Source organism: Phodopus roborovskii, unplaced genomic scaffold, assembly GCF_943737965.1.
Source record: "Phodopus roborovskii unplaced genomic scaffold, PHOROB, whole genome shotgun sequence".
Lineage (NCBI taxonomy): Eukaryota > Metazoa > Chordata > Mammalia > Rodentia > Cricetidae > Phodopus > Phodopus roborovskii.
The window spans coordinates 30,569,707-30,585,705 of NW_026126407.1; the positions used below are offsets into that span (position 1 = coordinate 30,569,707).

A 15,999-nucleotide genomic window follows, 5' to 3' on the forward strand; every position below is an offset into this window, starting at 1 on the left:
CCTCAGCTGAAGACTGCCAGTCCCAACTAGATCCGCCTATCAGGCACTAGCAGAACATCCTGAGTCCCAGTCTTCCCAGCCTTCAGGATCTTTGACCCCCATCGCAGGTCTTCTGCTGGAGCCTGATCTTTGACCCCCTATCGCTGGCCCTGCCTGAGGAGAGACCTCATAGAGCTTAGACTACCCAGAGCTACAGACATCGATCCTCTGACCCACCTAAGCCCATCTGGGGAAGTACCATAGAGAGAGAGCAAGACCCAACCTACACCTACTAGAAGAAACGATGGGAAGACCGCAATACAAGAAAACACCTAACAATAGAAAGACAAGCATACCACCACCAGAATCTAGGGACTCTACACCAACTAGACCTGAATACCCCAAAGCAGATGAAGCAGAAGAGAACAACTTAAAAATTATCGTCATAAAAATGATAGAGGCCCTCAAAGATGATGTGAGAAACCCCTTAAAGAAATGGAAGAAAAAACAAACAAAAAATTGGAAGAAACGAACAAATTTCTCAAAGAAAGTACAGAAAGCCAAGAAAAGACAAACAGGTGAAGGAAACGGTTCAAGACTTGAAAACTGAAATAGAGACAATAAAGAAATAGAAAGACTGGGCAAATGAACGAGAACTACAGACACAAGCATAACCAACAGAATTCAAGAGATGGAAGAGAGAATCTCAGGCGCAGAAGATAAACTAGAAGAAATAGATTCATCGACCAAAGAAAATCATAAATCCAACAAACCCTTAACATAAAACATCCAGGAAATGTGGGACACCGTGAAAAGGTCTAACCTAAGAATAATAGGCATAGAGGAAGGTGAAGAAGCCCAGCTCAAAAGTGCAGAAAATATATTCAACAAAATCATTGAGGAAAACTTTCCCAAAATGAAGAAGGACATGCCCATGAAAGTACAAGAAGCATAGCAAACACCAAATAGACTGGACCAAAGAAAAAACCCCTCAACACATAATAATCAAAACACCTAGCATACAGAATAAAGAAAGAATATTAAGAGCAGTGAAGGAAAAAGGACAGGTAACATATAAAGGCAGACCTATCAAAATTACACCTAACTTCTCCATGGAAACTCTCAAGGCCAGAAGGTCCTGGATAGATGTTCTACAAGGACTAAGAGTTCACGGATGCCAACCCAGGCATCCTCAATCACTATAGACGGAGAAAACAAGATATTTAATGACAAAGCCAGATTTTCACAATACGTATCTATAAATCCAGCCCTACAGAAAGTTCTGGAAGGAAAACTCCAACTCAAGAAAGTTAACTACTTCCCACTTCACCAGAACCCAAGGGTTAAGCAGGACAAATATATTCACAATACCACCACCAACAACAAATCTAAAACAAACAAGCATTAACAATCAGTGGTCCTTACTTTCCCTCAAAATTAATTGCCTATAAAAAGACACAGGGAGGAAAGCATATTCCACAAATGGTACTGGCACAATTGGATGATGTTGTGTAGAAGACTGCAGATAGACCCATGCCTATCGCCACACACAAAACTCAAATCCAAATGGATCAAAGACCTCACATAATCCAGCCACACTGAACCTCTTAGAAAAGAAAGTGGGAGGTACCCTTGAACAAATTGGTATAGGAGACCACTTCCTGAACATAACTCCAGTAGCACTGAGATTGATAATTAATAAATGGGACCTCTTCAAACTTAGAAGCTTCGGTTAGGCAAAGGACACAGTTGACAAGACCAAAGGCCAGCCCACAGACTGGCAAAAGATTTTCACCATTCCTACATCTAACAAAGGGCTGATCTCTAAAATATACAAAGAACTCAAGAAACTAGTCAACAAAACACCAAATAACCTTATTTTTAAAAATGGGGTACAGAACTGAAGAGAGAATTCTCAATAGAGGAAATCAAAAAGGCTGAAAGACACTTAAAAAAGAGCTCAACTTCTTTAGCTATCAGAGAAATGCAAATCAAAACAACTTTGAGATACCATCTTACTCCTGCCAGAATGGCTAAAATTAGAAACACCAATGACAACTTATGCTGGAGAGAATGTGGAGAAAGGGGAACACTCCTCCACTGCTGGTGGGAATGCAAACTCGTACAGCCATTTTGGAGATCAGTATGGCGGTTCCTCAGGAAAATGGGAATCAGTCTACCACAGGATCCTGTAATCCCCCTCTTGGGCATATACCCAAATGATCCACATTCACACAACAAAGACATTGTGCTCAACTATGTTCATAGCAGCATTATTTGTAATAGCAAGAACCTGGAAGCAACCTAGATGCCCCTCAACTGAAGAACAGATAAAGAAAATGTGGCACATTTACACAATAGAATACTACTCTGTGGAAAAAAACAATGGATAGAACTAGATGAAACCATCCTGAGTGAGGTAACCCAGTAATAAAAGGAGGAACATGGTATGTACTCGCTCATATATGGATTTTAGACCTAGAACAAAGGATCACAAGCCTATAATTCACACCACCAGAGGAACTAGGATACAAGGTGAATTCTAAGAGATTCATATAAGGTCCCTCACAGAAGCGGGAAGGGACAAGTTCTCCAGAGCACATGGGGATGGGGCAGTGAGTGGAGAGAGAAGTAGGAGAAAGAGAAGGGGAGGAAAGCATGTGCGACTAGGAAGATTGAGTCACGGGAAGAATAGAAGACAGGAGAGAGAGAGAGAGAGAGAGAGAGAGAGAGAGAGAGAGAGAGAGAGACATAAAAGAGGGAGCCATAATAGGATTGAAGAGAAAACTGAACCTAAAGAAATGTCCAGAGACCACAAGACTGACTCCAACTAACAATTTGAGCAACAGTAGAAAGGCTACTTCCCTGATAATGAGATCAACAACTAACTTATCCACCATCATGGAGCCCTCATCTAGTAGCTGTTGGAAACAGAAGCAAACACCCACAACTAAACACTGAGCTGAACTAGAATCCAGATGCAGAGAGGGAGGACGAGACCATGCTGCAGAAACACATAGACACAGCTGACCTGAACAAGGAGGAGCTAACTGGCCCCCAGACTGATAGCTGGGAATCTAATTCAGACCCCCTGAACGTGGGTCTCAGCTAGAAGGCCTGATCAGTCTAAGGGACCTCAGACAGTGGAACCAGGATGTGTTCTTGGTGCACAAAAGGACCTTGTGGACACATCCCCCATGGAGGGATGGTCCCTTAACCTAGAGACAGGAAAGAAGTCCTAGTCCCTACTTCAAATGACTTGACAGATTTAGATGACCCCTCCTGGATGACATCACCCTACATGTGAGTGGGGGGAAGGGAGGGAGTGTAGTCAGGGTACATGTGGGGGGGGAGAGGGAAAGAGGAAAGGAGGGAGGGGGTGAAAGAGGGTGTGAGGGAGGAAGGGAGGGAGGGAGAGGGAACTGGGATCAAAATTAAAAAAAAATAAATTAAATAAAAAAAAAAAAAGAAAGAAAATTCAGCAGCTCACATTAGCCTTACTTGCTAGGAAAGCAAATAGACACATGGGGTCAGCAGAGAGCCAAGAGTCCAGCCAGGATGGAAAATAAGTAAGGGATCTGGCTTTGAATTTGTTTTCCTTTTGATTTTCTTAATTTTAAGTTGTGTATTTTTGTGCTTTGGATTGGTTAGTGTGTGTGTGTGTGTGTGTGTGTGTGTGTGTGTGTGTGTGTGTGTGTGTACACACAGAGGTGGGGGTGTTGTCTCATGTCATGCCCAATTATCCCTATGTCACCAAGAGGACCTTGACCTTGAATGTGTGATCTTGTACCATTCAAATCTTGTATTTACAGGCATGCGCCATCATGCCCAGGTTAGCTTTTATTTTAAGAGGTGACACTAGACATGTTGTGCTTAGGTTTTCTTCTCTGTTATTGCTGAAATATGAGCTTTTGTTATCACTAAAACAGCCACAAACATTCTCATGAAGATTTGAGCTGAGTCTTGAAATGTAGATCCAGCGTTAGGTAAAAAGAGTGAAGCCCAGGTCATCCTCTTGGTCTTTCACAGACCTTCTCTCTATGCATTCGTGCCCTCATCCGTTAAATGGAGATGATCACAGACCTAGGAAGAGCATTTCCTCAGTGTGTGTGAGACCCCAAGTTCAATGTCTAACACTGAAAAAAGAAAAAAAAAAATTCGCTTCGGTTGCTTCGGGTTAGCTGATTTTGTTAAAGTCAATGGAGTCTGTGGTTTCTGTCTGTAGGTTTGATGGTTTGATGCTGCACAGTGGATGCTGGGCCCTCCTTGTGCTCATCACACTATCCCACTGAGCTCAACTCCCAGCCCTGTTTATTGCTGTTAAGACTTAAAGCGGAAGTGCCGACCCCCAGTCTTATGCTTTGAGTGCTTGTTTCCCAGCTGTTGTTATTTCAGGGGGCTGTGGAACCTTCAAGAGGTAGGTCCTAGCTGATAGGAAAGTCACCAGGAATGGCCCTTTGAAGGTTATATAGAGGCCAGCCCCTAATTCTGTCCCCACTCTTTCTACTATGTCAACAGTCTGCCACATACTTCTGCAACCAGAGACTACACCCTGTGCCCAGGCTTCCCTGGCTTCTCTCAAATCACGAGCTCAATTAATCTCCCCTTCCTTAAGCCCCTTTCCTTGGATATTTGTCTCACTATCATTGCTAATTAACATAAATGCTTCTCAACTCCTCTGAGCATGTCTTTAGTAAGTTGGACATAATACAAAAAATGAATTTCATCTATCTAATCTATGGAAATAGCACAGCTGAGCCAAACCTACTTAACTTGCTAGCAGATATTGCTTGTAGTTGGGGTGAAATTATCTTACACACAGCCTAGTATACAGTAAAATGTGTGCTACCACACGCACTATGTTAAAGATCTTTATTTACAAATTGCTGATAACAGTACAACCATTTGCTGCTAGCCTGGCTGAGAGCTGTGGTCCACTGTGGCCGACTACCATCCTGAGAAGGTTTTGCCACATGTGGCTAACCTAGAGAAGGACCCAAATTTAACCCTTGCAGCTCCATTTGTGCTGAATGCAGATCATTTCTCACCACTGCCAAATGGAACCATTGTAAATGCAGAACTTGCTCCAGTTATCAAAGCCACCATGGTTGCTCTGGGACGTAGTAAACGGGTACTTTAGAAGGGAGTGGTAAACACACGGAGGAAGAGCAGATGGGCTTCTGTGGTGAGGGCGTCAAAAGCCAAGCTAACCCAAAGAAGAGGGAACTGGGGTGGGGAAGCTGTCAAAGGTACACCTGAGGGTGTCCCCATGATTAAGGTGCTAATGCCTCTGACTAAGAGTTGCCACCAATAGTTGCCTGGGGGTCCAAAGACAGTGGGGGTATGTCTTGATTTGCCCTCTGTACCGAATGGGGGCTTAACCAAAGTTTCTACACCTTCCACATTCAGGACACTAAAGACCAGTCACTAGTGGGCTGACCATCATCTCCTTCCCACATTGCTGTCTAACTGAATGACAGTGACCGAGTGCCCTTACTGATGACTGCGGTTAAAGACAGTTATTGATTGCAAAGTTGCTGTTCCTTTTACTTAATTTGCTAATGAGGTAAAACCTGTGTATAACCCTCAGGTGACCACTCAACTCCACACACTGAAATAACCAAATGAATAGGATACAGAGGCTTCTGGTCATGAAAGGAGAGCTGAAGAATTAACTTCCCCACGTCACCTTTTATGTGAGACTCCATCTCTGTGAGCATCTGATTGCTGCCACAATGTGTGCTCAAGAGGTAGGTAGACATACCCCATTGCCATCTCCCATGACCCCTTCCCCTCAGTGAGGTCCCTCTCTTTCCCCGGTTATTTCAATCTCTGCTTTTGTTTTGGGTGCATTCCACTCTATTTCTAGTTCCCTCTACCCATAAGATCTCTTCCCCTCTCATGGTCCCCTCTCTGGTTTCATGACCTACACATCCTCACATAGAAATAAATACACACACACTTGTAAACACACAAAGGTGCCATATTAAATCTAGGCTCCACATACGAGAGAGTTAGCAAGACTAACAGCCATTTTCTCTCATATACACATCACATTTGAAGCTAGCCTTCCCAGAATGCCTCAGGAAGGGACTTGAGATGGCTCCTCACTAGCTATCTCTTGCATGTGAGTCAGATGGGACACATGGACCACACACTTCCTTATTTCCAGCAAGCTTACTCCACTCAGATAGGCAATCTAATTCTTGTCTTTACATTTGTCAAGTTGCAACAGGTTCACTGTCATCTAATTGATCTTTTTAATTTTTGTATTTATTGTTGTCCTTGGTGTTACTTGTGTATGTGTTTAGTGTGGGAAGGCAGTTATACCATAACATGTGTATGCATGTCAGAGAAAAAAAATTTACGAAGTTGATTCTTTCTTCCCTCCTTTACATGGGTACAGCAATTTGATTTCAGGTTTCCAGGCTTGTATGGTAAAATCCCTTTACTCACTGAGGCATCTTACCAGCCCTGTGTAACTGAAGTTTCAAAATCCCTTCTGACATCTTTCCATCTGGAGACTATTCTGACTTAAAAGACATTAGAGTTCAAGGTTGATTGTTTCCGTCTCCTTGAGAGCTATGAGAAAGTTCTGATTAAGCCCATGGGGAAGATGCATTATCTTAAGATGCAGACTGGTGAAGGCCAGCCAAAAAGACACATAGAGCCAGGGAATGAAGCGTCTTGCTGCTAGCGGGACTCACATGATAGACAGAAAGCCTGCCTGCTCTGATTTAAGGACAGGGCAGGGTGCTTTTTTACTGATTGACTGTGCTGCTCTTTGTTCTGCTTTGCCTCTAGTCTGTATACAAGCAGGTTCTAAATTTAACTCAGGGCTGCCTGGTGTGCTGAAAGGCATGGACTGAACAGCCCTCCAAAATCTATTCTGTGCTTCTGGCTCTATTTCTTTTATCTGTCATTTCTCAATCTCCACGCCCCTACTCAGCATTCCTAGCTGACTTGGAGCAGGCTTCAACAACCCAATCAAACTCTAAGGTGAAAACAGGTGCATGACACCTGTCCCCTTAGATGACACCTCCTAACTTCTTCTAAGTGTTTCATTACACATCCCCAACCTAACCCTTTCATGCCTTCTGGAAGGAGAGCATTTGACAACCATGTGCTTCCCCACAACTTTGGAGTTGCTCCAGGGTGGTTGCTTTGAAATGGAGGCACTGTGGCCATTTCTCAGTCTAAATGGAAAAGAAAGGTTGGTTCCTAGTCAAGGTCCTGTTATATGGCCCACCACAACTTCAGCCTCAAAGTGGGATTTGTTAGTGAACTTTTAGTTTGAGCTTTAAGTCATGAAGGAAAGACTCTGGCGTTTGAGAAGACAGTTTATCCCAAAGACAAAAGAGAGAGAAAGGAAGAAGGAAAAAAGGAAGGGAGGGAGGAATGAGAGGGAGAGAGAGAGAGAGGGAGAGAGACCAGTGGATTACCTGCTTTTTTGTTTGTTTGTTTGTTTTAATGAAACAAAAAGCAGGTATGTCTAGTACAATCTGTCCACTGTGAGACCTGAGAGTTGGGGTGTCCAGACTCTGATCCAGCTGTATCTACTCACCCATTTGGTTAAGTCAACCCATCCTAGATCATCCAGGATTCCCCCCACCTCAGTTATCACATTAGCTACACACCTCCTCCAGGTATGTATGTCTAGGAAGATCCTAACTATGTAAGCGCAGCTGAACCCCAGATCGCTCTCCTCATTTCAGCTCCTTCCACCCCTCTCCATGTCAGGTGGCAGTGATGCTGCTGTCCCAGTCACACAGGGAGGGGTCACCCACACAATCCCTTCTCCCAGCCTCTCTACTGCCTTTGCTGCTCCTTCACAGTCCACGTTTACTCCCCAAGCAGACACCTCATCTAGGATGAATACAGACAGACAGCCTCCCAGGTGACAGCCTGATCTCTCCACAGGTGTGCTTCAATAGTCACCAGTGATTTCCTACTGGGGAGCTAGGCTAAGCTGTTCCAATATCCAGCCCGCCTCAGCTTCCTGCCTTCAGCCTCCCTTGGGAAAAAACAAAGTCCTAGCAAGGTCTTCTTTGAAGTGACTTCAGTACTTTCTCCATACTCTCTCCACCCTGACTCCTTAGTCCTTAGTCCCCATCAGATTTCTGCTGTTCCTGCAAGCAGCCATACCTGTTCTCACATTAGTGTGCCGGGTTCCTAGCTACAGACACAGCCAGTGTTTGCTCCCCACCACCACCTCTTACGTGCCGTGTTCTTTCCTGGATCTTCTCCTGAAGGAGACACCCCAGCCCATCCCTACATACCGCAGGAGCTTCCTCCCAGACCCCAGTTTCGACACAAACACCTGTTTTCACAGAGAGATCTTTATTGAGAAAAGTTAAAGTGGCTGCTTTCTGACTTAGGTAGAAAACAGCAGCAAATGACCTTGCAGATGCAATTTTTAAGAGGAGAGGAATGTGTTAGAATGGGCTAGGGTAAAGAGATAGGGGATGAAGGAGACGGGGACAAGAGAAAGTGGAAGGGGGAATTGCCCTGCAGGGGCAAAGAGCTGTCTCTGGACAGAGGACAGATGGGGAAACATAGGAAAATGACAGTTTAAAAATGCAAAAGGGGAAACTCCTGTGCTAGGATGATGTGTTTCATTTTTATTGGGCATGTTAATTAGGTGAGCCAAAGGGGGTTTCTGACTGCTGGATTCAATACTTTGATAGCTGGACCTTGGTAACCTCAGGAGGAGGAAGAGGCCAAATAAGGGAACAGACCTTGGTGTCTAGCTATAGGACTGTAACCTAAAGGGTTTTAGCAAGGCAGAGGGAATGGAAGAGAAGGGCAAGGTCTGCCAGAGCCACAAGCTCAAGTGGGCTGTTGTGCCTTCATCCCCTACTTCACTGCGTTTATCTTATCTTCTCGCCACCTCCTGGTCGGGCTGCATTTTCCCACTGCAAACATTGTATTATGCCTTTAACAACGTCCTCATATTTACAGACCATCCTTCATTGTGATGAGCAGGGTGTTTAGATGATAACTGAGAAAGAACTGGGAAATGGTAATGTATAATTCTCATCTTCTTACTACAAACTGGTTTTTTGTTTTGTTTTGTGGTTTTGGTATAAATGGGTCAGAAACAGGTTATCTCTTAGCACAGAGATTAGTTGAAAGCAGGTGATGTGCTACTGCTGGAAATCAAGCATAATAAGCCAACGGACACAGAAAACAGGCTATGGCCAAAAAGAAAATTCACTCATGGGAGAGGTCTCTAAAGGAAAGCATGGACCCTCTCTGTGGGACAGACATCTGTGGACCTTAGGGAAGAGCTGGCCTGGGAGTTTGGAGGAAGGACACCCCCATTCCCAACTTGGACACACAAGCCCTGAAATTCATTTACTGTTTAGCTAGGCAATGTTTACTATTTATATCATCTTCAAGAGGTGCTTAGCATCATCAGCCACCGTGTCAAGGAATTTTAAGCGTAGAATGTAGACTTTCAAACCCTGGATGACAGAAGACTCAGGACCTCCTTTCACTGCAAAAAAAGATTCAGCACCCTTTATGACTTTTGCTGATATGCTGTCATCCTTTACAAGGGACCAGAAATTCAAGCACTTGAGGCAGCCCCTGATGTCTTCCATGGATGTGTCCAGCTTTTCAGCAATCTCTTCAATCGATTCATCATCCAGGCCGAAATAGTTTCGGTAATCCTTCAAGCACTGTTCTTGTTCAGGCAAATCAAAGCCGCACACGAAGGGTGTGAAGGGAATGAAAGACACAGCTGCTGACTTTAAGGCCTCCAGCCAGATCTTCTCCTTGAGAAAATCTCTCTTTATCTCGATGGCAGCAACAGAGATAGTGGGCAACAGCAGTGCAAACGTATGGCGCTTGTGCTCAGGGAGCTCCTTCAGCAAAGTTTCCTCCAGCTTTGGGAAATCAAAGTCAGCCAGATCAAAGTTGGAGATCAAGAAGATGGGTGAATCAGACACTCCAATGTCGCTGAGATTAGCCAGACAGTAGTCTCGAATGTGCTGAAGGATCCTCTTCTTTGTGAAGGTTGTGGGTTTGGTTTTCTCCTCATTGTATAAGTCACTGTCCACCTTGGTTCTAACAAAGTAGAATTTCTTCCCCACATCCTTGATTTTCTGGGCCAGGAGAGCATCATTGAGGGTGAACCGAGAAGAAGAAATAATGATGAAGAAGTCATAGTCAGCGAATCCCACTTTTTCTAGATAAGTGTCTGGGAGGAAATTGGGAGTTCCCGTCCCAGGCAGGTCCCAGAAGGTCACTTGAGGATATTTTGGATGTTGATAGGGGGTCCTATGCATAGTGGTCTCCACAACCCCGACAGAAGCTGATCCCTCTGCTTCATGGCTCAGCCTTCGCAGGGCATTTATGAAACTGGACTTGCCAGCCCCAGACTCCCCAATGACAGCGATCTGCAGGAAAGCATCTTCTACGATAGTCAGTGCTTTCTGAATCAGGTTCACCAAGTCAGTCAGTTTTCCCTCCTGGAGGGCCTTTTGAATACAGCTGAGAGTTTCTTGAGAGAGTATGCCTCCTACCTTACTGATTAACATACAGTAGTAAGGCAGGAATTCCACAGACAACTTTTGGAGATTCTTTCCTGATGGATCCTTCAGGAAGTCTGAGATGAACTGATCCATGGCTGCTATCTGTTAGAAAGTAGAAAGGCCAGAGAGGTAAGGAGAGTGGAGTGGCAATACAGAAACCTACCCCCTCAAGACACACAGACCCCTAGGGACCACTCCTGTCCTCACAGGCAGATTCATGTGACTGTCACACCTTTATATTCCTGGTGAGTTTAGTTGTCGCCCCTGAAGAAGACACACCTTTCTGTCTTGTTGGCTTCTGTGTCTCAGATTCAGGAGATGGCAGCCATCCTTACAGGATCAGAACAATGACCTCAGAGATGTCCACACCATAACCCCCAGAATCTGTGCATATAGAATTTACACAGCAAAAGTGAGTTGGCTGTTGTGATTGACAGCTTTCTGGGGGGGTCAATACTTCACATTATCCAGATGGGCTCAATTGCACATTTAATTTTGAACTCATTTTACATTTCTGGCTTCCAAAACTAGAAGAGAATAAATTTCTGTTGCTTCAATTGCCCCATAAAAACTGCCCATACTCATGGAGTAAGAACAGATGATATTTCCACACAAGTATGCAATGGCCAGTGATGAAATTACAGTAATTAGCATACCCAACGCCTCAAAAACATTTAGTGTCCTTAAGACAGAAACAAAAGGTTCAGCTATGGAGAATAAGTGTCTCCTTCCTGCTCATGCACATCCTCCTGAAACAATGTTCAAGAGAAGAAAGAAAACTCTGAACTCTCAAACAAAACAAAATAAAACAAACACATCAAATTTATTGTGGCCTCTAATAGCGACTAGTCAGGAGGCTGAGACAGAAGGGTAGCAAGTTCAAGACCCACCTGAGCTCCAAAGTGAGTTCATGAGCCTCTTGAGCAAATCAGGGAGACTACTGAAAAACCTAAAACATGCAGATCAAGCCACCATCAGGGCCTGCCTGATGTGAACAAATCACTACTTTGCCCTGGATAAAGGAAGGCCTCAATTCCACACCAGGTCCTCCTCCTGCCTTTCTGGGACTGATTCTTAGTGAGAAGTGGCCTCACCATGGCCGCCACCACTGACACAATCTAAATAAGGCAAGGGAGCCCAAATTTTGAACCCTGGTTCACACACAGGAACTCTGCATACACTTTTATGAAGAAGGAATGGACCTGGAAGCTGGGGAAGCAGGGGAAGCTGGCCTTTCAGAGACATCCCGCTGAGACAGGCCAACCTCTGCAAAAGAGGCTGAAGGTCTCAGGCAGGCTAGAATGTGCAGTGAAATTGCTTCTTGCAACAGTGTGAAAGATGTTTCCTTCTCAGAGGAATTATTGTGAGGCTGTAGCTGTGCAAGTCAATGGCAAGCGGGTGACAGAGAACTAAGAGAGGTGTTTCCAGTGGGTTTTAGCACTGTGCTCTTCCTGGCCCCTGTGCTTTGCTGCCATGTGTTATGTGTTCCTCGTTCCTAGTGAGAGCCTGTCTGCCAGATCCGTGCCTCTGCTATGCCTGAAATTAGTGGAACCTACTAGTTATAGCAGCAGATATGACATGCTGACGTTTCCACCATAAAATTCAGTCTTGACATGTTGATACATGACAGCTGTAGACTTTGCTGCATTGGACTGAAAGCTGGGAGGAGACTGGGAGCCACTTGTGAATTTTATCCCTTTCCCTTTGTGCTCCACAATCTTGCTCTTCAAGCTACAGGAATGGAAAGCATTTCTTCCACTCCATGCTTTAACAGAAAATACTTTTTAAAAAATCTTGAGTAGTTAACTGGTGTAAACCAGCTCATTAAATCAAGAAATAAAATTTCTAGAGACTTCTATTTTAAAGGTAATGTCAGAGTTGAACTTAGTGTCACTTGTAGTTTGAACCATCTAAATCTAATGAGAATGTTAAGAAAGTTTTTCTTTTTAAACTTAAATCCATAAAAGACCTACAGAATAGCGTGCAAAGTGAAATATCCAATATGCAAAATTCCTTTTTATGTTTACCTACAAGTTTTTATTGAAAATAAAGTTATTTTCATATAAAAAATCCTGACCACAGTTTCCTCTTCCTCATCCCCTCCCAGATCTTCCAGCTCCATTACTTCTTTACTCTCCTTTAAGAAAACAGACAGGAAAACAAAAAAGCCAAACAAGGATTTTCTAAATGTACAAACTAAGCAACCAAAAAAGAAAAAGAAACTAAGAAAGAGAATGAGAAATGCACACGTATACACCATAAAAACTTAAAATTTTAAACCATCATATCCAATCAAGAGACCAGAAAGGGTTTTTTTTTTTTAATGCCCAAATAAAGCAATACATGACAACAGAAACATCTCCCAAAATAAACCTTTCAGCTCATTCTGTGTTGGCCATCTACTGCTGGGCATGGGGCCTGCCCTTAAAAGTAGTATGTATGCCCAGTGAGACTCCCTTGAACAAATTAATTTTGTTTTGCAAATGGTTGCTTATTGTAGAGACTTTCTTGGTTGGTGGTGGGAGCTCATGTCTACCTCCCCATGTCAGTGTTGGAAACCTGACTGGCTTGGACCTGTGCAGGCCATATACATGCTGCCACAGTCCCTGAGAGTTCATGTGTATATCGGCCTTGTCGTATCTTTCTCTCTTTCTTCCTTCCTTCCTTCATTCCTTCTTTCCTTTCTCTCTTTTTAACCTAATAACTTATGAATGGCTATTTAATCACTAAGTGTATTTTAAAAGATATACCATATTTTCTGAAGAAATGAAAGTTTCCAGTTCAGTAAACAAAAACTAATGAAATGTGCAACAGGAATTTTAACTATGCTTTTCTGGAATAATAGTGAGCTTGTTTCTACCCTTAAGCCACAACTCATTGAAGTGATTTTTCAAAAATAAATGCTGGAAAATTCAGAACAGTATTGGTTCAGCTCTGCTCCTGTAACAGAATCCCCGCGGGTTTTGTTTTGCAAGCCTAATGCTGTTTTAATCCATTTTATTGATTCTTAAATTGTGTTTTATCTAATACCAACTAAATGATGGTAGTGGGGTTAGGAGAGATGGACCAGCCATTAAGAGCCCTTCAAGCTCCTCTTGGGGGCCCAGGTTATGTCCCAGCACCCACAGTCTGTAATTCTAGTTCCAGGGTTCTGATGACTTGTACTGATGTGTGCACAGGCAAAACACTTAAACACATAAAATAAAAATAAGTAAATCTTTAAATGATGGTAGAAGCATTCGCTTTCTGTGGAGCATTTTGTTTTAATGGAGGTTTTCATTAGACTTAAAATACTAAAATAAGCTTGGCTAAGTACCATGATAAGTGCACCATGTACTTAGGAGGTTGAAAAAGGAGAGCTGTGAGTTCAAGGGCAGCCTTGACTCCATGGGCAGCATAGTAAAATCTTGCCTTTAAAAAAAATTGGCTTTGTGCTTCAATGAGATGATGAGACAGACTTAGTAGACTTCCTAGGAGAGCAGATGGGAGAAGAGAGGGGAGTGTGGGGATTGGGGAAAAAGAAGGAGGAGGAACTGGGATTAGAATGTAAAAAAAAAATAAATAAATAAACTAATAAAAGAATTGGCTTTAGCTATTTTCATGTTTTTAAAACTGCATGGTGTCTTTACCAAGGAAACAAAGGGTTACTCTCAGCGGACCATGTTGGGAGACAACAATTTGTGATCAGCATTTGATTAGTGATAAACAGTGTAGACACTGCACATTATTTATAAAACCCAAGCAGATGCTCCTCTCTAACTACAAAATGTGTATGGACTTCTAGGTCATTAGAGTTGATATTTTATTCATGGGTTTGTAGAGTATTTAGATCTGAAACAACATAGGAAAATATATTAAGAAAGGATCTTGTTTGCAGAATATTTTAATATAAAAATTATTAAATGTAAATCTATGTTAATGCATACTTAAGTAATATTTTGAAAACCAAACAATGACACAATTGCCATATCATGCATGCTGTCGGTGACAAAAATAAAGCCATTTCATTGGCGATGAGGAGTAAAAACAGGGCCAGGATGATGGGTCAGTGGGTAAAATCACTTGTCCTGCAAGCCTGACAACCATCAGTCCCTGGAACCCACATAAAAGGCCAGATATGATGGGTGATGAGCATTGGTAACCTCCACACTTCTACTTTAAGGTGAGAACCACAGGAGAGTTAAGTGTGAAGGTCACAGGCCAGCTAGTAGGGTATACACAGCACAGCCACAGAAACAAGGGAGGTCCCAGTCCCCATAAAGGAGGTGAGTGTGATGCCCCAACATTGTTCTCTGACTCTACATATGTGCCATAGCACTTGTATGATCACACACACACACACACACGTGCATGCACATGCACAAGCGCACAAGTAAATTTTTTAAAAAATTAAAGTTATTTAAAAAAAAAAAAAGGCTGGGAATGTAGCTTAGTGGTGGAGCTCTCTGCTCTAGCATGTGCAAAGTCCAAGTTTCAATCCCAGAACAAAGACGGAAGAAGACACAGAGGGGAAGGAAGGGAAGGAGAAAAGCATGGAGGAGAAAGAGTGGGAACAGGAAGAAGAATCATCTTATTTCTGATTACTAATGATAGAAGATGAGTACAAATGAGTAGAGATATTTGAGCATCGCAAACAGAAACAGGACACATTTACTCTCAGGTTTATCCTATGAGTGTGAAAATGGCAACGGATGTCTTCTTATAGAGCAGGGTGGACATTGGCAGACCCCAGCAAACAGGTTTCACTCCTGTGTCAGTGTTGAAATATTACTTAGATTTTTGCTAATTATGGAAACCTCACAGAGTTGTGACAAAAGCTCCCTGGTGGTGAAACGTAGACTTGGAACACACAGCTATTTTACAGTGAGCACTGCATGGTTTCCTGGGAGAGCTACCCATAAACATTCTGCAAAGTCCGAACTTTTTCACAACTCAGCACCACCGGCACCAACGGCAGCTCCAGACACACAACTCCCTTCTGTGAAGTTATGATGGCATGCCTTGCTGCTTAGTCAAGCCAGCTCTGCCCTGTGCCCACAAAGCTGAGACCCAGGTCACTGCAAGGGCTTTTCTCACTCACCAACTCCAAAGAGTTTCTGCCGTAATCAGAGCCAAAGTTTCCACCAACAGAGCAGAAAACACTGAATCTGTTGCTTGCTGCAGCTCACAACACTGCCGCAAACAGCTGCCCAGATGTGCCCTCCCTCAGGCAAACATCAAGGAGAGCAGAGGCTTGGGAGAGACCTTCTGTGGAATCTAGAGCGATGGGCCCCAGTGTACAGAGTAGGTAAGCTCTCAGCTGTCTCTGTGGATAGGCAGGAGCTGGCTGACGGTTAACCAATGCCTTTGCAGGAAGCAAAACTGAAACTTAAGCTCTCTCTGTGCTTTCTGGGCAGCATAACCATTTCCAGGAAAAAGAAAATGCTTTTAAGATGAACAGAGAATGAAAAGAAGGCTGGAAGATTCAGAAACAGGAAGGCCG

At 43.4% G+C, this 15,999-nt stretch overlaps 1 protein-coding gene across 2 annotated transcripts; it reads right to left on the reverse strand.

Annotated features, from left to right (window-relative positions):
* Positions 1-8,302: 8,302 nt before the first annotated feature.
* On the reverse strand, positions 8,303-15,799 carry LOC127219374 (T-cell-specific guanine nucleotide triphosphate-binding protein 2). 2 transcript variants are annotated; one of them, XM_051180849.1, is made up of 3 exons: positions 15,598-15,799; positions 10,797-10,901; positions 8,303-10,619 (listed from the first exon to the last, which is right to left on the reverse strand). In XM_051180849.1, exon 3 carries the CDS (start codon positions 10,608-10,610, stop codon positions 9,366-9,368), a length of 1,245 nt encoding a protein of 414 aa, XP_051036806.1. In that variant the 5' UTR covers positions 10,611-10,619; positions 10,797-10,901; positions 15,598-15,799; the 3' UTR covers positions 8,303-9,365. The 2 variants fall into 2 exon arrangements, with proteins under 2 accessions (XP_051036806.1, XP_051036805.1); XM_051180848.1 differs by lacking the exon at positions 10,797-10,901.
* Between the last annotated feature and the right edge of the window lie 200 nt (positions 15,800-15,999).